This window comes from Ranitomeya imitator, chromosome 3 (assembly GCF_032444005.1).
Source record: "Ranitomeya imitator isolate aRanImi1 chromosome 3, aRanImi1.pri, whole genome shotgun sequence".
In the NCBI taxonomy this organism is placed as follows: Eukaryota; Metazoa; Chordata; class Amphibia; order Anura; family Dendrobatidae; genus Ranitomeya; species Ranitomeya imitator.
Genome location: NC_091284.1, coordinates 329398889 through 329424271, shown reverse-complemented (window position 1 = coordinate 329424271; position 25383 = coordinate 329398889). Strand labels below are relative to the sequence as shown.

At 44.9% G+C, this 25383-nt stretch overlaps 1 protein-coding gene across 4 annotated transcripts in view; it reads left to right on the top strand.

The window, feature by feature from the left end:
* The first annotated feature begins 248 nt into the window (after positions 1 to 248).
* MED18 (mediator complex subunit 18) overlaps positions 249 to 25383 on the top strand; it is a 59391-nt gene continuing 34256 nt past the window's right edge. For 2 of the 4 annotated variants that reach the window (XM_069756717.1, XM_069756713.1), the window contains exons 1-2: positions 249 to 368; positions 496 to 576. In XM_069756717.1, the coding sequence (XP_069612818.1) occupies positions 504 to 576 (73 nt within the window). In that variant the 5' untranslated portion in view covers positions 249 to 368; positions 496 to 503. Of the gene's footprint in view, positions 369 to 405; positions 577 to 25383 lie in introns of those variants that run through there. The other 2 variants (XM_069756716.1, XM_069756714.1) reach the window with 2 other exon arrangements.

The window sequence follows — 25383 nt, the reverse complement described above, 5'->3', positions numbered from 1 at the left end:
ACACATAGCACAAAGCTCCAGAACTGTGGTGTTCCTGGGTGAATGCACCTACGCAGATAAGTGCCACAGCCCCTCTAGGACATTCTGAACCCCGAGCCTCTCAATGCCAATCCCCTACGTCACACGCCTGAACACTACAGCGGCCATTTGATTTACGCGCGCTCGTTACAGAACTTTATAAAATGTCGTGCATCACGTGATTGGGCGGCGCCGCGATGAGGTTGGTCACGTGGTGCGGTAGGCGGTGGCCTGCGCCTAGTGATGATGCTACGCTCTGCGCGCCGAGACGACGGCCGTCAGCGATCGCCCAGTCCGTTGCATTGTGGGTATTGTAGTTCTGAAGGCTTCTGCTTCGTGTTGTCGGTAAGGTGCGTGTACTGTGACCCGAGGGCATTATTCACCCTGCAGAGTCATGGCCGGGACTAGTGTGCTGTGTGGTGAGGGGGGCAAGGAATAAGAAGTCTCACTGACCTGTCATTTATGTCTCCTCGCTAGCTGCAGTAATGGAGGCTCCCCCAGTGACCACCATGCCTGTATCAGGAGGAACCATTAACATGATGGAGTATCTGTTGCAAGGTAGGTTAAATAAAAACTGCGCGTGAGAACTAAAAGTCTCCTAGATTTCCGAAGGACACGTAAATCCGCTAATGTGCCCTATACCCTGTGAGGAGGAGACCTCACACCACCCATTTACAAAATGAGAACTCTGCCAGCTCTTCCTTAACCCCTTCATGACCGGGGGATTTTTCGTTTTTCCGTGTTCGTTTTTCACTCCCCTCCTTCCCAGAGCCATAACTTTTTTATTTTTCCGTCAATTTGGCCATGTGAGGGCTTATTTTTTGCGGGACGAGTTGTACTTTTGAACGACATCATTGGTTTTAGCATGTCGTGTACTAGAAAACGGGAAAAAAATTCCAAGTGCGGTGAAATTGCAAAAAAAGTGCAGTCCCACACTTGTTTTTTGTTTGGCTTTTTTGCTAGGTTCACTAAATGCTAAAACTGACCTGACATTATGATTCTCCAGGTCAGTACGAGTTCATAGACACCTAACATGACTAGGTTATTTTTTATCTAAGTGGTGAAAAAAAATTCCAAACTTTGCTAAAAAAAAAAAAAAAAATGCGCCATTTTCTGATACTCGTAGCGTCTCCATTTTTCGTGATCTGGGGTCGGTTGAGGGCTTCTTTTTTGTGTGCCGAGATGACGTTTTTAATGATAGCATTTCGGTGCAGATACGTTCTTTTGATCGCCCGTTATTGCATTTTAATGCAATGTCGCGGCGACCAAAAAAACGTAATTCTCGTGTTTCGAATTTTTTTCCCGCTACGCTGTTTAGCGATCAGGTTAATGCTTTTTTTTAATTGATCGGGCGATTCTGAGCGCGGCGATACCAAATATGTGTAGATTTGATATTTTTTTTTATTGATTTAGTTTGATTGGGGCGAAAGGGGGGTGATTTAAACTTTTATATTTTTTTTATTTTTTTAACATTTTTTTCAACTTTTTTTTTTTTACTTTTGCCATGCTTCAATAGCCTCCATGGGAGGCTAGAAGCAGGCACAACTCGATCGCCTCTGCTACATAGCAGCGATCTGCTGATCGCTGCTATGTAGCAGAAATGCAGGTGTGCTGTGAGCGCCGACCACAGGGTGGTGCTCACAGCCACCGGCGATCAGTAACCATAGAGGTCTCAAGGACCTCTATGGTTACAATGGAGACGCATCGCCGACCCCCGATCATGTGACGGGGGTCGGCGATGACGTCATTTCCGGCCGCCCGGCCGGAAACGGTAGTTAAATGCCGCTGTCTGCGTTTGACAGCGGCATTTAACTAGTTAATAGGTGCGGGCAGATCGCGATTCTGCCCGCGCCTATTACGGGCACATGTCAGCTGTTCAAAACAGCTGACATGTCCCGGCTTTGGTGCGGGCTCACCGCGGAGCCCTGCATCAAAGCAGGGGATCTGACCTTGGACGTACTATCCCGTCCAAGGTCAGAAAGGGGTTAAAGGAGATGTACATCTGTGGGGCACTTGTTGGGACTTACATGCATGTCATCGCGGCTAAATTACTTTTACAATGGGTTTTGATTGATAAAGCTATTGATAAAGCTATTGCCCCGCTTGCCTTCTGCAGCCTCAGCACTGTGTTGGTGGCCAGACATTCCACCAACATTAAGTTCATGCTAAAAACATACAACTCTGCCCTTCACCTCTCCAAAAAAACCTATTTCAACACCCTCATCACCTCACTGTCCAATAACCCTAAACGTCTCTTTGACACTTTCCAGTCCCTACTCAACCCAAGAGAGCAGGCCCCAAACACGGATCGCCGCGCTGACGATCTGGCCAATTACTTCAAAGAAAAATTGACCACATTTGACAGGAAATAACCTCCCAATCCCTTCATACCATGCACTGTCTTCCCTCCCCCATTGCATCTAGTTCACTCTCTGACTTTGAACCAGTTACAGAAGAAGAAGTTTCCAAGCTCCTTGCATCTTCTCACCCGACCACTTGCACCAGTGACCCCATTCCATCACTTATTCAACCTTTCTCTCACTTCCGGTATTTTTCCCTCTTCATTTAAGCATGCCATCATACATCTATTAATTAAAAAACCATCCCTCGATCAAAACTGTGCCACTAACTATAGACCTGTCTCTAATCTTCCCTTCATCTCTAAACTCCTCGAACGCCTGGTCCACTCCCGTCTTACCCGCTATCTCTCAGATAACTCTCTTCTCGACCCTCTTCAATCTGGCTTCCGCTCTTTACACTCTACTGAAACTGCCCTCACTAAAGTCTCTAATGACCTACTAACAGCTAAATCTAATGGTCACTACTCCATGCTAATTCTCTTGGATCTCTCTGCAGCATTCGATACTGTGGATCATCAGCTCCTCCTCACTATGCTCCGCTCCATCGGCCTCAAGGACACCGTTCTCTCCTGGTTCTCCTCCTATCTCTCTGACCGCTCCTTCACTGTATGTTTTGCTGGTTCCTCCTCCTCTCACCTTCTCCTTACTGTTGGGGTTCCTCAAGGATCAGTCCTAGGCCCCCTCCTCTTCTTTGTTTGTCCAATAGGGGCAGAATACAATCAGTAGATTTGGTTTCCAGTACCATCTCTATGCTGATGACACCCAATTATACACTTCTTCTCCTGATATCACACCTGCCTTTTTAGTAAACACCAGTGATTGTCTTACCGCTGTCTCTAACATCATGTCCTCCCTCTATCTAAAACTGAACCTGTCAAAAACTGAACTCCTCGTGTTCTCTCCCTCTACTAACCTACCTTTGCCTGACATTGCCATCTCTGTGTGTGGTTCCACCATTACTCCCAAGCAACATGCCCGCTGCCTTGGGGTCATCCTTGATTCCGAGCTTTCATTCACCCCCCACATCCGATCACTGGCTCGCTCTTCTTATCTGCATCTCAAAAACATTTCTAGAATTCGCCCTTTTCTTACTTTCAACTCTGCAAAAACTCTTACTGTTTCCCTTATTAATTCTCGTCTGGACTATTGTAACTCTCTACTAATCGGCCTCCCTCTTACCAAACTTTCCCCACTCCAATCTGTCCTGAATGCTGCAGCCAGGATCATATTCCTCACCAACCATTACACCGATGCTTCTACCTTGTGCCAGTCATTACACTGGTTACCCATCCACTCCAGAATCCAGTACAAAACTACTACCCTCATCCACAAAGCACTCCATGGCTCAGCACCACCCTACATCTCCTCCCTGGTCTCAGTCTACCACCCTACCAGTGCCCTCCGCTCCGCTAATGACCTCAGGTTAGCATCCTCAATAATCAGAACCTCCCACTCCCGTCTCCAAGACTTTACACGTGCTGCGCCAATTCTTTGGAATGCACTACCCAGGTTAATACGATTAATCCCCACAGTTTTAAGCGTGCCCTAAAAACGCATTTGTTCAGACTGGCCTACCGCCTCAGTGCATTAACTTAACTATCCCTGTGTGGCCAATTAAAAAAAAAAAAAAAAAACAAACAAAAAACTTAAACAATAATCAGGTTCCTCGCATCATGTTCTCATACACTTTATGCAGTATTAGCCCTCTGTGTCTGTACTGTTACATATTTAGGCTGATAACTGGTTCATGCAGCTTTACATGAACACCCGAGCCTTACACTATGGCCGGTCCGAATAACTAAAGCAATTGTTACCATCCACCTCTTGTGTCTCCCCTTTTTCCTATAGATTGTAAGCTTGAGAGCAGCAGGGCCCTCCCTCCTCTTGGTATCTATTTTGAACTGTGATTTCTGTTATGCTGTAATGTCTATTGTCTGTATAAGTCCCCTCTATAATTTGTAAAGCGCTGCGGAATATGTTGGCGCAATATAAATAAAATTATTATTATTATTCCCGCACGAGCGCTATTGGCTTATTCTCACACCTAGCACAACTGTCTGACAGTCTATGGGCTGTTCACAAGACCATGAGATGTTTGCTGACCATGCCAATGTGCAGAGACCTGTCTGATATTGATGTGTGTTGGATCAAACTCGTCAGTGATAAAGTACCGACACATACGAGTGCGGCCTGATCTGTGTGCGGTTTTTTTTCACTGACTGACAGGAGGTGGAGAAAAATGTTGTTTCTAATCAATTAAACTGCTGAAAATCGCTAAAGAAACTCATTGTTCTTGTACATGAAATAAAACTGTCTGAATAAAGGCTCATGCAGATGTCTGATCACGGACTGCAATACATTGACTAGCTGCAGGTCTGCCTCAGTGATCGTGACAGCATGCATGGATAGTCTGTTCCTTTCTGAACTGTGGAATAGTACATAAGGGGACTCCAATTTTGTCTGACCGGTGCGGGTTCCTCTTCCAGGACTACCAACTTTCAGACATTTGTCATGAACTTTTGATATACCATGAAAATTACAGAATCTCATCTTTAAAGGGAACCTGTCACCAGGTTTGGCCAATATAAGATGTGACCACCCCCTTTCACGTCTGATGGCATTCTATAATGCTGTATATAAGCCCCCGATCCGACCTATAAGAAGAAAAATAACTTATTATACTCGCCTGTGGGGCGGTCCGGTCCGATGGGTGTCGCTCTTCTTGGTCCGGTGCCTCCCATCTTCTTGTGATGCCGTCCTCCTGCTTGCTTCGTGTGGATGATGCGTCCCTGCATCATACACAAATGCTCCCCGGCATCTGCGCTCCTGCTCGGGCATGCTTCCCTGCCCTAGAGAAAACACCACAAAAAAAACGGATAAAGGTGCTTACTAGTGATGAGCGAGTGTACTCGTTGCTCGGGTGGTCTCCCGAGTATTTATGACTGCTCGGAGATTAAGTTTTCATCGTCTCAGCTGAATGATTTACAGCTATTAGCCAGGCTGAGTACATGTGGGGGTTGCCTGGTTGCTAGGTAATCCCCACATTTAACCCCTTCCCGACCTGTGACGCCACGTAGGCGTCATGAAAGTCGGTGCCAATCCGACCTGTGACGCCTATGTGGCTTCATGGAGGGATCGCGTCCCTGCAGATCGGGTGAAAGGGTTAACTCCAATTTCACCCGATCTGCACAGACAGGGGGAGTGGTACTTCAGCCCAGGTGGGTTGGCTTCACCCCCCGTGGCTACGATCGATCTGATTGGCTGTTGAAAGTGAAACTGCCAATCAGCGATTTGTAATATTTCACCTATGAAAACTGGTGAAATATTACAATCCAGCCATGACCGATGCTGCAATATCATCGGCCATGGCTGGAAACCCTGATCTGCCGCCCCCACCGCCACCGATCTCCTCCCAAGTCCTCTGTCCTGTGCTCCGCTCCCCTCCATCGTCCTGTCTGCTCCCCCGTCCTCCTGTCCGCTCCCCCGTGCTCAGATAAAACCTATCACAGTGATCAAAATAAAAAAATAGTAAAGGAACTCCCCCCCCCCCCCCCCCCCTTTATCACCCCCATAGGTAGGGACAATAATAAAATAAAGAAAATATATATTATTTTTTTTCCACTAGGGTTAGGGTTAGAACTAGGGTTAGGGTTAGAAATAGGGTTAGGGTTAGAATTAGGCTATGTACACATGGTGTGGATTTGGCTGCGGATCTGCAGCGGATTGGCCGCTGCGGATTCGTAGCAGTTTTACATCAGGCTTACAGTACCATGTAAACCTATGGAAAACCAAATCAGGTGTGCCCATGGTGCGGAAAATACCATGCGAAAACGCTGTGTTGTATTTTCCGCAGCATGTCAATTCTTTGTGTGGACTCCGCAGCGTTTTACACCTGTTCCTCAATAGGAATCTGCAGGTGAAATCCGCACAAAAAACACTGGAAATCTGCTGTAAATCCGCAGGTAAAACGCAGTGCCTTTTACCTGCGGATTTTTCAAAAATCGTGCGGAAAAATCTCACACGAATCTGCAACGTGGTCACATAGCCTTAGGGTTGGAATTAGGGTTAAGATTAGGCTTGGGGTTGGGATTAGGGTTAGGGCTGGGATTGGGGTTACGGGTGTGTTGGGGTTAGGGTTGTGGTTTGGGGAGTGTTGGGGTTAGGGTTGTGATTAGGGTTATGGCTACAGTTGGGATTAGGGTTAGGGGTGTGTTGGGGTTAGAATTGAGGGGTTTCCACTATTTAGGCACATCAGGGGTCTCCAAATGCAACATGGCGCCACCATTGATTCCAGCCAATCTTGCGTTCAAAAAGTCAAATGGTGCTCCCTCCCTTCCGAGCCCCAACGTGCGCCCAAACAGTGGTTTACCCCCACATATGGGGTACCAGCGTACTCAGGACAAACTGGGCAACAACTATTGGGGTCCAATGTCTCCTGTTACTCTTAAGAAAATAAAAAATTGCAGGCTAAAAAATAATTTTTGAGGAAAGAAATATGATTTTTTATTTTCCTGACTCTGCGTTATAAACTTCTGTGAAGCACTTGAGGGTTTAATGTGGTCACCGCACATCTAGATTAGTTCCATGGGAGGTCTAGTTTCCAGAATGGGGTCACATGTGGGGGAGCTCCAATGTTTAGGCCCACAGGGGCTCTCCAAACGTGACATGGTGTCCGCTAAAGATTGGAGCCAATTTTTCATTGCCCTCCGCGCCCTGTCGTGCGCTTAAACAATGGTTACCCCCCCCCCCCCACATATGGGGTATCGGCGTACTCATGACAAATTGTACAATAACTTTTGGGGTCCAGTTTCTGTTTTTACCCTTGGGAAAATAAAAAAATTGTTGCTAAAGATCATTTTTGTGACTAAAAAGTTAAATGTTCATTTTTTCCTTCCATGTTGCTTCTGCTGCTGTGAAGCACCTGAAGGGTTAATAAACTTCTGGAATGTGGTTTTGTGCACCTTGAGGGGTGCAGTTTGTAGAATGGTGTCACTTTTGGGTATTTTCAACCATATAGACCCCTCAAACTGACTTCAAATGTGAGGTGGTCTCTAAAAAAATGGTTTTGTAAATTTCGTTGTAAAAATGAGAAATCGCTGGTCAAATTTTAACCCTTATAACTTCCTAGCAAAAAAAAATTTTGTTTCCAAAATTGCGCTGATGTAAAGTAGACATGTGGGTAATGTTATTTATTAACTATTTGTGTCACATATCTCTCTCGTTTAACAGAATAAAAATTCAAAATTTGAAAATTGCTAAATTTTCTAAATTTTTGCCAAATTTCCATTTTTTTCACAAATAAACACAAGAATTATCAACCTAAATTTACCACTAACATGAAGCCCAATATGTCACGAAAAAACAGTCTCAGAACCGCTAGTATCCGTTGAAGCGTTCCTGAGTTATTACCTCATAAAGGGACACTGGTCAGAATTGCAGGGCCATGAAGGGGTTAATCAAACTGGCTAATAGCTGTAAATCATGCTGCTGAGGTGATGAAAACTTTATCTCCGAGCAGTCATAAATACTTGGAGACCACCCGAGCAACGAGTACACTCGCTCATCACTAGTGCTTACCTGTCTTGGCCTCAAGTTAAATGCACTATCATGGCAACTAAACAGGTGTGATAATACCAAATAAGACAGCCAGCCTACAATCAGGGAATTGCTGCTTGGCACACCAGTGCAAATAAATCATCTGCAGCAGTGTTCATATAGAGTATGCACAGCAACTGGATCCTAGCCTGTTAGTAACGCCATGTGGCGGGCTGCCCAGTACTAACTAATGCGTCCTGTGTGAACAGAGGCCACAACTTATAAAGCCATCAGGGTCCAACTGCACCTCAAAAAGTACAAGTAAAAAAGTGCACAAGAGCATATCAAAATATGTAAAGTATTAGTTAATATTATGGCCACAATACGTAAGCTGGCATCTTTACTTGGGCCCACTGCACCATGATAGTGCATTTGACTTGAGGACTAGACAGGTAAGCACCTTTGCCTGTTTTTTTGGTGGTGTTTTCTCTAGAATAGTGGAGGTTTTTTCCTCTTGTTGTGGTTTGTGCTTATCTGCCTTCTTGAGGGCAGAACAAAGTACTGCAGTGCACAGGCGCCAGGGAAGGTCAGAGAGGCCTCGCGCCTGCACACTGCAGGACTTTGTTCTACCCTCAACAGGGCAGGAAAGTACGCCTGCTCAGGAGCGCAATTCCTGGGAGCCTGTGTGGATGATGCAGGGGCATGTCATCTGCATGAAGCAAGCAGGAGGACGGCATCACAGGGAGATGGGAGGCACCGGACCAAGAACATTGACACCCATCGGACTGGACAGCCCCGCAGGTGAGTATAATAAAAGTTAGTTTTCTTCTCTTACATGTCAGGTTGGGGGCAGATATACAGCATTATAGAATGCTATCAGCCCTGAAAGGTGGTGGCCGTAACTCGTATCAGCCAAACCTGGTGACAGGTTCCCTTTAATTTGGAGATTAGTTTCGTCTGATGATGTGACTCTAGGAACAGGAGACATTGTGCACCCCCCCTGCTTTAGGGAATTGGGCTCTGTTTCTCTAGAAGGTTTAGTAAAGTGGTGGTCTGGGCTACTGATATTGATGACCTATCAATTGGATAAGTCATGAATTTCAGATGTGGTGATGGTGCCATATGTCGTACCCCCACCCATTGGCTATAATCAGCCTGCGACGGCCAGTTATGGACAATGTTTGGACTTCCATCACAGTCTAATGGCCACTGCCAAGAACTGCAGCTCAGCTCCCATGTTCTTAACCCCTTTCTGCCATCGGATGTACTATTCCGTCCATGTGACCTGGGACTTAATTCCCATGGACGGGATAGTACGTCCAACGCGATCAGCCGCGCTCACGGTGGGAGCGCCTGCCGGGTGTCAGCTGATTATCACAGCTAACACCCGGTACTTTTTGCCAGGAGCAGTCACGTACCGCTCCCGGAACTGTAACCACCGAAACACTGCAATCAAACAATATCACAGCGTTCCGGAGGCATAGGGAAGCATCGTGCAGGGAGGGGGCTCTCTGCGTGCTTCCCTGAGACCCTTAGAACAATGCGATGTGATCGCGTTGTTCCGAGAGTCTCCTCCCTGCAGGCGCTGAGAAGCCTCCTGCACTGCCTGTCACATCGCTGGTCTGACACAGTGCTCTGCAAAGTTTCAGATCTGCGATCTGACACTATATAGTGATGTCCCCCCTGGGACAATGTAACAAAATAAAAAATTAACGTGTAAAAATATATATTTTTTTAAATCCTAAATAAAGAAAAAAATCCATATTGTTCCAATAAATACATTTCTTTATGTAAATAAGCAAAACAATAAAAGTGCACGTATTTAGTACCCTGGGTCAATGTAACAAAGTAAAAAAAAATAATTAAAGAAGTTGTCCACTATTATGGCTATATTCACACTTTGCGGTTTTTACCGCGGAACCGCCGCGATTTTGATGCTGCGGGTCCGCAGCAGTTTCCATAGCGTTTACAGTAACATGTAAACCCTATGGAAACCGCAAACCGCTGTGCACATGCTGCGGGAAAAACCGCGCGGGAACGCAGCGGTTTACAACCCGCAGCATGTCACTTCTTTGTGCAGAATCGCTGCGATTCTGCACCCATAGGAATACATTGAACCGCTTACTTCCCGCATGGGGCTGTGCCCACGTTGCGGGAAGTAAGCGGATAATGTGCGGTTCCTACCCGGGGTGGAGGAGAGGAGACTCTCCTCCAGGCCCTGGGAACCATATTTGGGGTTAAAAAATAAAAAATCATGTTATACTCACCCTCTGAAGTCTTCAGCGCTGCACGCGGCCGTCCGGTCAGAGTTGCTGTGCGACCAGGACCTGCGGTGACGTCGCGGTCACATGACCGTGACGTCACGAAGGGTCCTTCTCGCACAGCATCTTTGGAACCGGACCGCCGGGTGCAGCGTCGAGGAGATCGGGACGTCAGAGGGTGAGTATAACCAATTTTTATTATTTTTAACATTACTATTGAAACTGCATATTGCTGCATATGCAGCATCAATAGTATAGGCGGAAACCCGCAGCGGAAAACGCCGGACAAACCGCGATAAATCTGCAGGGAGAACCGCAGTTGTTTTGCCCTGCAGATTTATCAAATCCGCTGCGGGAGAACCCGCAGAAGGACAACGCAAAGTGTGAACATAGCCTATAAGTTTTTTTGTTTTTGTCCATAAATCTTGCTTTTATGTGCCACTGAAAACATCCACTGTGTTTATTTTAGCAAAATTACCTTTTATCATGCTGTAGCAGCACATCTTCAGTGCTGGATCCAGCTCTCATGGGGTTAATCGACAACTTCCTTTCTCGTGACTTATTGTGCTCTAATATTACAAGTTCCATGATGCATTGCACTGGCCTCTAAGCCCAAACCTGGCACACCCACTCCAAAACACACCCAAACCCCTCCCTACTCTCTCTTCAAAAAGATTTGTGATGTAATTTCTTGTCCAACCTCCTCTTGTACATTTGTCCAACCCACACTCCATTACACACAGATAGATAATAGATAGATAGATAGATGGATAGATAGATACGGGATGGATAGCTACATACAGAGACATATCTATATATCTATTTCCATAGATATGTCCATATCCATGTTTCGAAACCCCTTCACCTCTGGAGCTTTTTTCGTTTATCGCTCCCCTTCTTTCCAGAGCCATAATTTTTCCGTCAATATGGCCATGTGGGGGCTTATCTTTTGCGGGACAAGTTCTACTTTTGAACGACACCATTGGTTTTACCATGTCGTGTAACAGAAAATGTGAAAAAAATTCAAAGTGCGATGAAATTGCAAAAAAAGTGCAATCCCACACTTGTTTTTTTTGCTTGACTTTTTTGCTACGTTCACTAAATGCTAAGGCTGTGTGCACACGTTGCGGATTTGATTGCAGATCCGCAGCGTTTTTTGCTGCACGGAATTGCATCAAATCCGCAGTGTAGTGCACAACCAATGTAAGTCTATGGGAGCCGCAGACTTGTTGTGCACATGCTGCGGAAAAAGCCGCACCGAAATGCAGCTTTTTTTTTCCGTAGCATGTCACTTCTTTTTTGCGGAACTGCAGCGTTTCTGCACCCATAGACTTGCATGGAGTCGGGCACATCCGCAGCAAAACCACAGATGTAAAAAAGATCTGCAGTTTTGCTGTGGATGTGGGTCCGAGAAACGCTGCAGCTCGTGAGGAGGGAAGTGTGTGGGCGGTGACTGTGTATGTGTGTGCAGGCTGTCCGGATGTGTTCGGGGGTGTGCGGGACTGTCAGAGTGTGTGCTGGTCTGTGCGGGGGGTCTTTGGGGGGGTGTGTGTGTGTGTGCAGGCATCATCCGATGGGATTACAAGTACGCAGCATCCAATCTGCAGCTAATCCGGATGTAATCCGGACAGTGGACAAGCATTCTACACTATCCATACATCTATCAATAGATATATCTATCCAGATATATCTGTAGATAGGTACAGTCATGGCCAAAAGTATTCACACCCCTGCAATTCTGTCAGATAATACTCATTTTCTTTCTGAAAATGATTGCAAACACAAATTATTTGGTAAAATTATCTTCATTTAATTTGTCTTAAATGACAAAACACAAAAGAGAATGAAGCAAAAAGCAAAACATTGATCATTTCACACAAAACTCCAAAAATGGGCCAGACAAAAGTATTGGCACCCTCAGCCTAATACTTGGTTGCACAACCTTTAGCCAAAATAACTGCGACCAACCGCTTCCGGTAACCATCAATGAGTTTCTTACAATGCTCTGCTGGAATTTTAGACCATTCTTCTTTGGCAAACTGCTCCAGGTCCCTGATATTTGAAGGGTGCCTTCTCCAAACTGCCATTTTTAGATCTCTCCACATTCTTCCAAAACGTTTTAGGTTTTTTCAGGTAAGTTTTGGCAAACTCCAGCCTGGCTTTTTTATGTCTCGGGGTAAGAAGTGGGGTCTTCCTGGGTCTCCAACCATACAGTCCTTTTTCATTCAGATGCCGACGGATAATACGGGTTGACACTGTTGTACCTTCGGACTGCAGGGCAGCTTGAACTTGTATTGGATGTTAGTCGGGGTTCTTTATCCAACATCCACACAATCTTGCGTTGAAATCTCTTGTCAATTTTTCTTTTCCGTCCACATCTAGGGAGGTTAGCCACAGTGCTATGGGCTTTAAACTTCTTGATGACACTGCGCACGGTAGACACAGGAACATTCAGGTCTTTGGAGATGGACTTGTAGCCTTAGATTGCTCATGCTTCCTCACAATTTGGTTTCTCAAGTCCTCAGACAGTTCTTTGATCTTCTTTCTTTTCTCCATGCTCAATGTGGTACACACAAGGACACAGGACAGAGGTTGAGTCAACTTTAATCCATGTCAACTGGCTGCAAGTGTGATTTAGTTATTGCCAACACCTGTTAGGTGCCACGGGTAAGTTACAGGTGCTGTTAATTACACAAACTAGAGAAGCATCACGTGCTTTTTTGAACAGTGTCAATACTTTTGTCCACCCCCTTTTTTATGTTTGGTGTGGAATTATATCCAATTTGGCTTTAGGACAATTCTTTTTGTGTTCTTTTTCATTTAAGACAAATTAAATGAAGATAATAATACCAAATAATTTGTGTTTGCAATCATTTTCAGGAAGAAACTGAGTATTATCTGACAGAATTGCAGGGGTGTGAATACTTTTGGCCATGACTGTATATGAATAGAGAGATGTATGCATCTATAGATCTATCTATACGTAGATCTATCTATCCATCTCATGTATCATCTATCTGTGTGTGTAATGGAGTGTGGGTTGGACAAATGTAAAAGAGGAGGTTGGACAATAATGACATCACAAATCTTTTTTTTTGTTCAATAATACTTTATTTAGCTTTCAAAATGCATTAAATAATGCATAAAAACCGTGCAAAAACTGCATAAAAACGAATAAAAAAATGCATCGAAACCGCACCAAAAACTGAATAAAAAACGCACCAAAACCTGAATCAAAATCACGCAAAAACCGCACGAAAAACTGCATCAAAACCACGCAAAAACCGCACCAAAAACGCATCAAAACGGCACCCAAACCTGAATCAAAATCGCACAAAAACTGCATCAAAACCGTGCAAAAAGCGCAACAAAACCTGAATCAAAAACGCATCAAAATTTCACCAAAACCTGAATCAGAATCGTGCAAAAAAAGCATAAAAAATGAATTAAAAAATTCATCAAAACTGCACCAAAACCTGACTCAAAACCGCGCAAAAACTGCATCAAAGATGGCATCAAAAACGCACCAAAAACTACCAAAAACTGCATCAAAAACGCACCAAAACCTGAATCAAAATCGCGCAAAAACTACATAAAAAACGCATCAAAACCGTGCAAAAAAACGTGCAAAAATGCATTAAAAACGCAGCTGCGTTTTCTGTCAGGAGATGCAGATTTTGTGCAGAAAATTCTGCACCCAAATCTGCAACGTGTGCACAGAGCTTAAAACTGACCTGCCATTATGATTCTCCAGGTCATTACGAGTTCATAGATACCAAATATGTCTAGGTTATTTTTTATCTAAGTGGTGAAAAAAAAATTCCAAACTTTGCTAAAAAATAAATAATTGCGCCATTTTCCGATATCCGTAGCGTCTCCATTTTTCGTGATCTGGGGTTGGGTCAGGGCTTATTTTTTGAGTGGATACCACTTTTGTGCAGATACATTTTTTTTTTCAATAATTTTTATTAGAATTTTAACAATTTTTAACTGGGTAGGGTAAACCAGGAGGGGGAGGAAGGGAAGGGGTATGAAAATAGGGGGAAAATGACAGGTTTACAAATGTATAGAAGTCATATTTTTACGCACATACATTTTTTTGATCGCCCGATATTGCATTTTAATGCAATGTCTCGGCAACCAAAAAAAACATAATTTTGGCTTTTGATTTTTTTTTCGCTACGCCGTTTAGCGATCATGTAAACTTTTTTTTTTTTTAATTGAACGCAGCTGACATGTTGCGGCTTTGAATTGGGCTCACCGCCGGAGCCCACCTCAAAGCGAGGGATACTGCCAGCTGACGTACTATTCCGTCAGCTGGCAGAAAAGGGTTAATGAACAATATGTTTCAGGTAAAAAAAAAAAATGGCGTGGGCTCCCGCGCAATTTTCTGCGCCAGAGTGGGAAAGCCGACGGCCGGGAGCCAATATTTGTAGCCTGGGAAAGGGTTAATACTCATGGCTCCTCTCTAGGCTATGAATATCAGCCCGCAGCTGTCTGCGAGGCCTTTACTGGCTATTAAACTAGGGGGACCCCCAAAAAAATGACGTGGGGTCCCCCTATATTTCATAGCCAGAAAGGCTATGCAGACAGCTGCGGGCTGATATTCATAACCTAGAGAGTGGCCACGGATATTGGCCCCGCTGGCTACAAATACCAGCCCGCAGCCACCCCAGAAATGTTGCAACTGTTAGATGCACCAATTCCGGCACTTAGCCCCTCTCTTCCCACTCCCGAGTAGCGGTGGGATATGGGGTAATAAGGGGTTAATGTCACCTTGCTATTGTAAGGTAACATTAAGCCCGGTTAATAATGGAAAGGCGTCAATAAGACGCCTATCCATTCTTAATCCTATAGTAGTGAAAGGGTTAAAAAAAAATAGACCCAGCCAGAAAAAAGTATTTTATTATTCTTAATTTCACCATACTTACCATACTTGATCGCCTGCAAAAAAAATTTAAATAATAAACCAACCGTATACTACCTATCCACCGTAGTCCAATTAATAACGAGTGTCCCACGACGATCTCCCCTATAGAACGGTGACATCGGGTGATGTCACCGCTCTATAGGACCTCCAGTGACACACTGATGCACTGCAGGAGCCATTGTCTCCTTTCACTCATGTTACCTTAGTTCAGACACTCTCACTTTATGGCAAAGCTTTGTGAGAATTTTCACACACAGCAGTGCCACAAGTGAGAGTAGGGACTATTTCTCACAGGGGCTGAGGAATACATTGTGGAAGGATATCTTCCGTCATTGTATTCCTGGAGCCCCTGGAGAGCGGTCGTATCAGCTGATGCTGCTGCTCTCCACGGGAGATCGTCGTGGGACACTCGTTTTAATTGGATATCTGCGGATCAGGGAGTATATTGTTTGTTTATTATTTTAATATTTTTTACAGGTGACACTGGCTTCGGGGATCAAGGTGACGCGGTACTCTGTTTAATGTACTGTATGTATGTACTGTATGTATGTTATGTATGTGGCATGTTGTATGTTGCATGTCGCGGGGTGCATGTCGCGTGGTGTATGTTGTATGTACTGTATGTGTAATGTATGTTGTATGTACAGTATGTACTGTATGTGCTACTGTCCCATCATTGGCTAATGTGTCACTCACTGTCACTGTAGCAGGCATAGCCCGATGGGACTTGTAGTCCCATTGGACGATGCCTGCACACAGAGACACATACACCAATGAGACAGAAACACACACCCCCATCCGAAGCAGACCCCCGCACACTCAGCACCTTCCGCAGACCCACTGCGCAGAACCCCCACCGCCAGCAGATCCACCGCCGGCAGATTCACCGCACAGACCCCCGCCGCCGCCGCACAGGCCGCAAGTCCCAGCACATGATCACGGCCAGCAGACCCCAGCCCCGTCGGCCAGCAAACAGGCCAGCCCACCTGCAGACCCCAGCCCCGCCCACAGCCCAGTCAGGCTGCCGTCACACTAGCAGTATTTGGTCAGTATTTTACATCAGTATTTCTCAGCCAAAACCAGGAGTGGGTGATAATGCAGAAGTGGTGCATATGTTTCTATTACACTTTTCCTCTATTTGTTCCACTCCTGGTTTTGGCTTACAAATACTGATGTAAAATACTGACCAAATACTGCTAGTGTGACAACAGCCTCACTTTTGATGAGTGACCGCTGTCTGGAGGCTGGGTCACGTCTGTTCATGATGTCACGCCAATTTCCAGAGTCTGGAAATTGACGTGACGTAGGCGGAAATTAGCGGCTGCTGCAGCCTGGGGGTCACGTGACCCGGACTCAGCCGCCGACATAGCGCCGCTCACAGGCGATAACCGCAACAGAAGGTATTTAGAAAATTCAGTAGGGGCCCCTGGGGGGATACATTGGGGGGGTTAATTGAAAGTAGTGGACAACCCCTTTAACATGTGTAAAAATATATTTTTTTTAAAATCGTAAATAAAGAAAAAAAACCCATATTGTTCCAATAAATACATTTCTTTATGTAAATAAACAAAACAATAAAAGTGCATATATTTAGTATCGCCGCGTCCGTAACGACTCGACCTATAAAACGGTCCCACTAGTTAACCCCTTCAATGAACACCGTAAAAAGAAATAAGAGGTAAAAAACAATCCTTTATCATCATACCGCTGAACAAAAACTGGAATAACACGCAATCAAAAAGAATGATATAAATAAAAATGGTACCGCTGAAAACATCATCTTGTTTTGCAAAAAACAAGCCGCTATACAGTGTCATCAGCAAAAAAAATAAAAGTTGTAGCCCTCAGAATAAATCGATGCAAAAATAATTATTTTTTATATAAAATAGTTTTTATTGTATAAAAGCGCCAAAACATAAAAAATGATATAAATGAGTATCGCTGTAATTGTACTGACTGGAAGAATAAAACTGCATTATCAATTTTACCAAACGTGGAACGGTATAAACGCCCCACCCAAAAATTCATGAATTGCTATTTGTTTTTTTTTTTCATTCTGCCTCCCAAAAATCGTAATAACAAAATGTCATGTGCCCGAAAATGGTACCAATAAAAACGTCAACTCGTCCCTGAAAAAACAAGACCTCACATGACTCTGTGGGCCAAAATATGGAAAAATTATAGCTCTCAAAATGTGGTGATGCAAAAACTACTTTTTGCAATAGAAAGCTGCCAAAACTTAAAAACCCGCTTTAATAGTAAATCAAACCCCCTTATGGAAAAATAATAATAAAAAAAAATGTATTTGTTTCTAATTTCCCATTGGGGTAAGGCATCTTTTAGGGTATGTGTCCACGGTCCGAATTACATCCGAATTAGCTGCGGATTGGATGCTGTGTACAACCGCAGCGTTCAACCCTCAGCGTCCAGATGTTACAGCATAGTGGAGGGGATTTTATGAAATCCCGTCTCCACTATGCATGCAAACATGCATCCAGCGGCCCTTCGTTTACGGACATGTGACGCGTCTTTTTAGAACGCAGCATGTCTGTTTACCTTGCGGTGATGCTCCGTCGCCGCAAGGTAAATAACAGGGTCCTATATATAGGTTGCGGCAATTCCGCATGTGTGCAGTGAATAGATCCGGAATCACCGCGCATACAGAAGGGGGTGGCACTTTCGGCGGAGCGGGATTTCCGCTCCGTCCAAAGCGCCGACAATCCGGACCGTGGACATGCACCCTTACACATACCATTGTTTTGCAGCCCGTTTTTGCGGCCCCAATAGATTTCTATGGGGCCGCAAAAACAGGCCACAATTTCACGGTGCGCCGCGAGGGCCATATTTACGGCCTGCTCGATCTTTTTCCTGGCTTACGGACACGGCCCCCATTAAATCAATGGGGCCGCAAAAACAACGGAAGTTTGTTTTTGCGGTGCACCGTGACTTCTGGTTTTGCGGTGCACCGTGACTTCTGGTTTTGCGGAACGCCTTTTTTTTTTCCCCAATACTATTTCCATAGTATTGGAAACCCGAAAAATGGCAATCCACAAGTTTTTTGTGGTCCGTTATTGCGGCAGACTGTGAAAATTGCGACGATACAGCTCGCAAAAAGGCCAACAATAAAACCCGGTATGTGTAAAAGAAGCCTTAGGGTTAGAGCTAAAGTTAGGGTTGGGGCTAAAGCTAGGGTTAAGTTTGGAGCTAGAGATGGGGTTAGGGTTTGGATTACATTTACAGTTGGGATTAGGGTTGGGATTAGGGTTAGGAGTGTGTCAGGGTTAGAGGTGTGGTTAGGGTTATGGTTAGGGGTGTGTTGGGGTTAGGGGTGTAGTTAGGGTTGAGATTAGGGCTGGAGCGTGTTTGGGTTAGGGGTGTGGTTAGGGCTGTGTTCGGGTTACGGTTAGAGTTAAAATTGGGGGGTTTCCACTGTTTAGGCACATCAGGGGCTCTCTAAATGCGACATGGCGTCCAATCTCAATTGCAGCCAGTTCTGTGTTGTCGTGTGCCCAAAAAGGGGTTTACCCCCACATATGGGGTATCAGCGTACTCAGGACAAATTGCACAACAACTTTTGGGGTCCAATTTCTCCTTTTACCCTTGGGAAAATAAACATTTGGGGGCTAAAAAAATCATTTTTGTGTAGAAAAAAAAAATTTTTTTTATTCAGACTCCCATGACGGCACCACAAGAGAGGGGATCCGCCCATTAGGAACAGGAAACCTGCAGATACAAAAGGGCGGCACCTCTCCCACATATCAGTTGGTTTCCTGTTCCTAAAGGGACTACAGAAAGACCTTAGGAATCCCAGGCCGGCTGGCCGGTTCAGGTAGCGGGGGGGCGGGGGTCTCCTACCTCGGCCGGTGCAGAGTTCCTGAAGTGCTCACGGTGGTCCTGGTAGGGCTGCATGGCGGTGGCATATTCAGCAGGGAGCGGTCACCAGGGGTGTCCTGTCTCCAGGGCCAGCGCGGGCTAAGTATTTCCGGTCCCCCTCCCTCATGCGGGTGCCGTTCGGGGCTCTGTTGGGGCGGCAGCATCATGGTGGCGCCACCCGGGGGTGTAGCTGGCTCCATCGGCGTCCCACGTTGCTCGCAGCGCTGACAGGAAAGTGCTGCGGGCCGGGGTGATGTCGGTAGGCGGAACCGGCGGTTACTTCCGGGTCGCGGGGGTTCTACGTATGCGCAGTAACTCCAAGATGGCGGCGCCCACTGGAGAATGACACGCCGCTCACCCCCAAGCCCTGGGGCGGTCTCTTGCAATGGTGGGGGTTGATAATATACCGGAGGGAGCGCTGAGCAGATCTGCTGACCGGAAGAGGGGCTATATAATGGCACTCCATGTGTGTGTTCCTTGCTTCTGGCCTCCAGTTAAGGATGGAATCTGAGCAGGGTCAGCAGCCTCTGCTGCTGGAAGAAGTATCAGAGAAGCCCAAGGATATGGAACACAATAGAAGGAGCAATGGATCTGGCCGCAAAAGCTCCTCCAGACAGGGGTCTGGAGCATCAGCCAGAAATGATCCCCCTCGTACTCCGGTATCTCTCTGATTTTGGGCAACCACTGGTAAGTGATCTTCGAGAAAGTTCACCAGTGACTGGTCTCCCCTCGTATGTTTTGTTATAGGGGAAGAAGAGCGTCAGTAAGCGAAACATAGAGAATGTGCCATCTGTGGGGTTCCCTTACCTGACTCATGCCCTAAAAACTATGTGCCAGCAGACGGTGAGGTCTTGGAAAGGGGGAGGGGATAACGGCATAGATCTATATAGACTAGACTGCATTACTTGCCCCCTCAGGTAGCGGAAGAATCCTCTTCTATTGCGACCAGCCTGAAAGAAATGGTCAGGATGGAGATTAAACAGTCCATTAAAGACCTATCTCATGCAGGAAGCTCTAGGCAAAAAGCCCAGTGGATATTCGATTCGTCTGTGGACGAAGACAAGGATGAAATCTCCGGCGATTCAGCTGCATCATCCTCCTCTTCGGATGAAGACGCTGCCCGTTTTTGCTTACCCCTGGAAAGGATAGATAAATTAGTAAAAGCAGTCAGAGGAACAATGGGTAAAACAGAACCCAGGCCTCAACTATCCAAGGAAGACATGATGTTCAGTGGACCAGAACAAAAGAAACGTAGAGTTTTCCCTTTGAATGAAAAAATACAGCAACTTATCAACAGGGAGTGGAAAAAAATGGAGAAAAAAGGTTTCTTGCCACCAGCACAGAAGCGTAGGTATCCCTTTGATGACCCGACAGTCAGCAATTGGGAAAAAGCCCCCAAGGATATGGGATCCCTCAAAGACCCCCTGGACAGGAAGGCGGACACCTTTCTAAAGGGTACCTGGGAGATGGCAGCCGGCGCCTTAAGACCTGCGGTGGCGTCGACCTGTACTGCAAGGTCAATGATGGTTTTGCTGGACCAGTTAGAGACCCAGTTGAAACGGGGATTCTAGAAACTCTATACTAGCAGCGTTACCAGTAATTCAGGAGGGGGCTGCTATCAGACGCTTCCATTGATTCTGTTAAGTTGGCAGCTTGAGCAGCAGGACTCTCCAATGCCGCTAGAAGAGCCCTATGGTTAAAATGCTGGTCGGGGGATATGCAAGCAAGAGCAAAGCTCTGTGCTATCCCTTGCAAGGGAGAATATTTATTTGGGCCCACCTTGGAACAACTCTTGGAGAAAGCAGGGAATGACAAAAAGAAATGTCCTAATTTATTTGGGTCATATCGTCATCCCTTCAACAAAAGGAAGTTCAATCGGGGAAGGAAGTGCACCTTCTCACCAGTTAGAGATCAGTCCAGATGGGATGATAGAAGGAAACGAGGTACAGGATTCATGTTCCGCCGTTCTTCGAGAGAAAGAAAAAAAGCAGACCAATGACTAGAAAGACCAGTGGGGGGAGATTGTTACACTTTACTGCAGAGTGGTTGAAAATTACAAATAGTGTTTGGATACAAAACACTATTTCCCAGGGTTTATTCATACCCCACGGGATAAATTTAAGTTAACCCCCTTACGTTCTTCTCCCTCTGAACAAACTGCTTTAGAAGACGAAGTGATGACTCTTTGTTCTGAAAACATCCTGATAGAGGTCCCAAACTCTGAGAGAGGAAAGGGTTTTTACTCTCCCCTATTCTTGATTCAAAAACCTGACAAAACTTATAGGACTATTATAAATCTTAGAGGTCTAAGAAATAGATTCCTGACAAAACGTATAGGACTATTATAAATCTTAGAGGTCTAAGAAATAGATTTTTGGTTAAGCATACTTTCAAAATGGAGTCCATCAACTCAACAATAAAAATGCTTTTTCACAACTGTTTCATGGTAGTAGTGGACTTAAAAGATGCCTATTATCATGTACCCATTCATGCGGATTTCCAACAATACCTAAGAGTAGCGGTATTAATGGGGGGAACGATTACACATTTTCAGTACAGAGCACTTCCCTTTGGCATAACTTCGGCCCCTAGAGTATTTACAAAAATAATCGCTGAAGTCATGGCACATTTAAGGGAATCAAATATCCTTATAATCCCCTATTTAGATGATTTCCTCGTAGTTGGAAATTCAGTACATCACTGCCTGTCACAATTGGAAATAACTAAGACTAAATTGGAAAACCTAGGGTGGGTCATAAACTACGAAAAATCTAAGTTACAGCCCCTAAACATTCAAAAAATGTTGGGGTTAATATTGGATTCGAAAACACAACAGTGTCTTCTCCCTATAGAGAAATTAGAGCAGATTCAAAGTCATGTCTTAAAAGCAATTACTACACCCTCTATGATGCTTCGACAAGCCATGTCCCTACTCGGGTCCCTTACGTCATGCATTCCAGCGGTTAGATGGGCTCAATTTCATACCAGATCCCTGCAAAAAGAAGTCTTGTTCCATGACAGAGTTTTGGGGGGCGCGTTAAATAAAAAATTAACGTTGGGATCAATAACACTAGAATCCCTTAGATGGTGGCTAAATAAAGAAAATTTATCAGCGGGGGTTCCCTGGATAGCAAATATTACTCGGGTGATAACCACAGATGCTAGCTCTTCAGGGTAGGGAGCCTACATGGAGAACATGGTGGTCCAGGAGCAATGGGAGCCCTTCACAACATCCTCATCCAATCAAAGGGAATTATTGGCAGTTGAATTAGCTGTTAAAAAATTCCTCATATATCTGCAGGGCCAACACGTCAGAATCCTATCGGACAACCGAGTTGCGGTCATTTATATAAACCGTCAAGGGGGAACACGTTCCGAGGCCGTAATGCGGATCACAGATCGCCTATTTCGAATAGCAGAGACAAATTTTCGATCTTTGACGGCTCTTCACATCAAATGGAAAGAAAACGTAACAGCAGATTTCCTCAGCCGCAATACACTAAAACAAGGAGAATGGTCTCTAAACAAGGACGTTTTCAATCATATCGTCCGCAGATGGGGTCAGCCAGTGGTGGATCTGTTTGTCACCAGAGGCAACAAAAAAGTGGAAAGTTTCTGCTCACTGAATCCCAGAGAGAATCCCCTGGCGGTGAACGCATTTCTAATAAAGTGGGATTTTCCGCTGGCCTATGCTTTCCCACCATTGAACCTGTTACCTCTAGTAGTGAGGAAAATCAGGGAAGACCGAGCAAAAGTCATTCTTATCGCCCCTTTCTGGCCCAGAAGAACCTGGTTCGCCTGGCTCAGGACAATGTCAGTGTCGGCTCCCTGGGTATTACCGGAGATTCCGGACTTGCTTTCTCAAGGACCGATCTGCCATCCACAAGTGGCAGCACTCCATTTAACGGCTTGGAGTTTGAGCGGTCATTATTAGAAGATAGAGGCTTCTCTCCAAAATTAGTAGATACACTTCTGATGAGTAGGAAGCAGATAATGAGAGTTTACTCCAGAACCTGGAGGAAGTTCTTGTCCAGTTCAGATTTTAATATCCAAGAAGGAGTGCCGATACATCAAATCTTGGAGTTTCTGCAGAGAGGGCTAGAATTAAATCTCTCTACCAGTACCTTAAAAGTGCAGGTTTCACCCCTGGGTGCCCTGTTTTCCTGCAATATTGCTAACAACTATTGGGTATCAAGATTCATTAAGGCAGTCCATAGAACTAGACTTACATAAAGATCCTTGGGATCTAAATTTAGTTCTTTCATCTCTAACGAAACCCCACTTTGAACCTCTACAAGAAGCCTCAATCAAAATGTTCTCCCTCAAGACAACTTTTCTGGTGGCTATAACATCAGCTCGCAGAATAGGGGACATCCAAGCGCTTTCCAGACCTCCCCCATACACGGAGTTCTTATCAGGCAGAGTAATCCGGATTAGGTATAAATGATGGTAGAACTATCTCTTGTGATCTATGAAATCGTGTTACTACCTTCGGCAAGTACGCAGGGTCTGGCGCAGGGCCGCGCTTAGTAACCTGATGTTTACCCTGGTTGCCAGCGTAAATGTAATAAAAACAAACACTACATACTTACCTTCCGTGTCTGTCCACCGGCGCTTATGTGGCGCACCAGCATTATGTGGCGCATATTTTAATATGGAGCATCTTATGGGGCCCATCATAAGCATTATATAGGCCTCCTGATTCAATATGGATATTCAAAAACACTTAACCTACTGATGTCTCAATTAATTTTACTTTTATTGGTATCTATTTTTATTTTTGAAATTTACCAGTAGCTGCTGCATTTTCCACCCTAGGCTTATACTCGAGTCATTAAGTTTTTCCATTTTTTTGTGGCAAAATTAGGGGTCTTGGCTTATACTCCGGTCAGCTTATACTCGAGTATATACAGTAAGTCTGTATTACAAACGGCTCTCCTTCCCTTCCGAGCTCTGCCATGCACCCAATCAGTGGTTTCCCCCCCACATATGGGGTATTGGTGTACTCAGGACAAATTGGACAACAACTTTTGGTGTCCAATTACTCCTGTTACCCTTGGGAAAATAAAAAATTGGGGCTAAAAGGTCATTTTTGTGAAAAAATATGATTTTTTATTTTTATAAACTTCTGTGAAACACTTGGGGGCTCAAAGTGCTCATCACACATCTAGATAAGCTCCTTAGGGGGTCTACTTTTCAAAATGGTGTCAATTGTTGGGGGTTTCCACTGTTTAGGCACATTAGGGGCTCTCCAAGCGCGACATGGTGTCCTATCTCAATTCCAGCCAATTTTGTATTGAAAAGTCAAACGGCGCTCCGTCCCTTCCGAGCTCTGCCATGCGCCCAAACAGTGGTTCCCCCCACATATGGAGTATCTGTGTACTCAGGAAAATTATATAACAACTTTTGGGGTCCATTTCTCCTGTTACCCTTGGTAAAATAAAACAAATTGGATCTGAAGTAATTTTTTTGTGAAAAAAAGTTAAATGTTCAATTTTTTTTTTTTTTAAACATTCCAAAAATTCCTGTGAAGCACCTGAAGGGTTAATAGACTTCTTGAATGTGGTTTTGAGCACCTTGAAGGGTTCAGTTTTTAGAATGGGGTCACTTTTGTGGATTTTCCATCATATAGACCCCTCAAAGTGACTTTAAATGTGATGTGGTGCCCAAAATAAAATTGGTGTTGCAAAAATGAGAAATCGCTGGTCAACTTTTAACCCTTATAACTTCCTAACAAAAAAAAAAACGTTGGTAGCAAAACTGTGCTGATGTAAAGCAGACATGTGGGAAATGTTACTTATTAAGTATTTTGTGTGACATATCTCTGTGATTTAAGGGCATGAACATTCAAAGTTGGAAAATTGCAAAATTTTCAAAATTTTCGCCAAATTTCCTTTTTTTTTTTTCCACAAATAAATGCAAGGAATGTCGAGGAAATTTTACCACTAACATGAAGTACAATATGTCATGAGAAAACCGTGTCAGAATCACCGGGATCCGTTGAAGCGTTCCACAGCTATAATCTCATAAAGGGACAGTGGTCAGAATTGTAAAAATTGGCCCGGTCATTAACATGCAAACCACCCTTGGGGGGGTTAAGGGGTTAAATATGAGCTGCAGTTCTAGGCTAGGTGCCCGCGTTGCAGAAATTGCTGCGGGTCCGCAGCAGTTTCCCATGAGTTTACAGTACAATGTAAATATATGGGAAACCGAAAACGCTGTGCCCGTGCTGCAGAAAAAACGCGCGGAAATGTAGCGGTTTACATTCCGCAGCATGTCATTTCTTTGTGCGGAATCCGCACAAAAACCGCGGTAAATCCGCCGCAAAAAAATCCGCAGAGGACCATTCTACGTGTGCACATAGCCCTAGACAGTGGCTGCTTGTCCCTGCAGGCCTTGGTGCTGA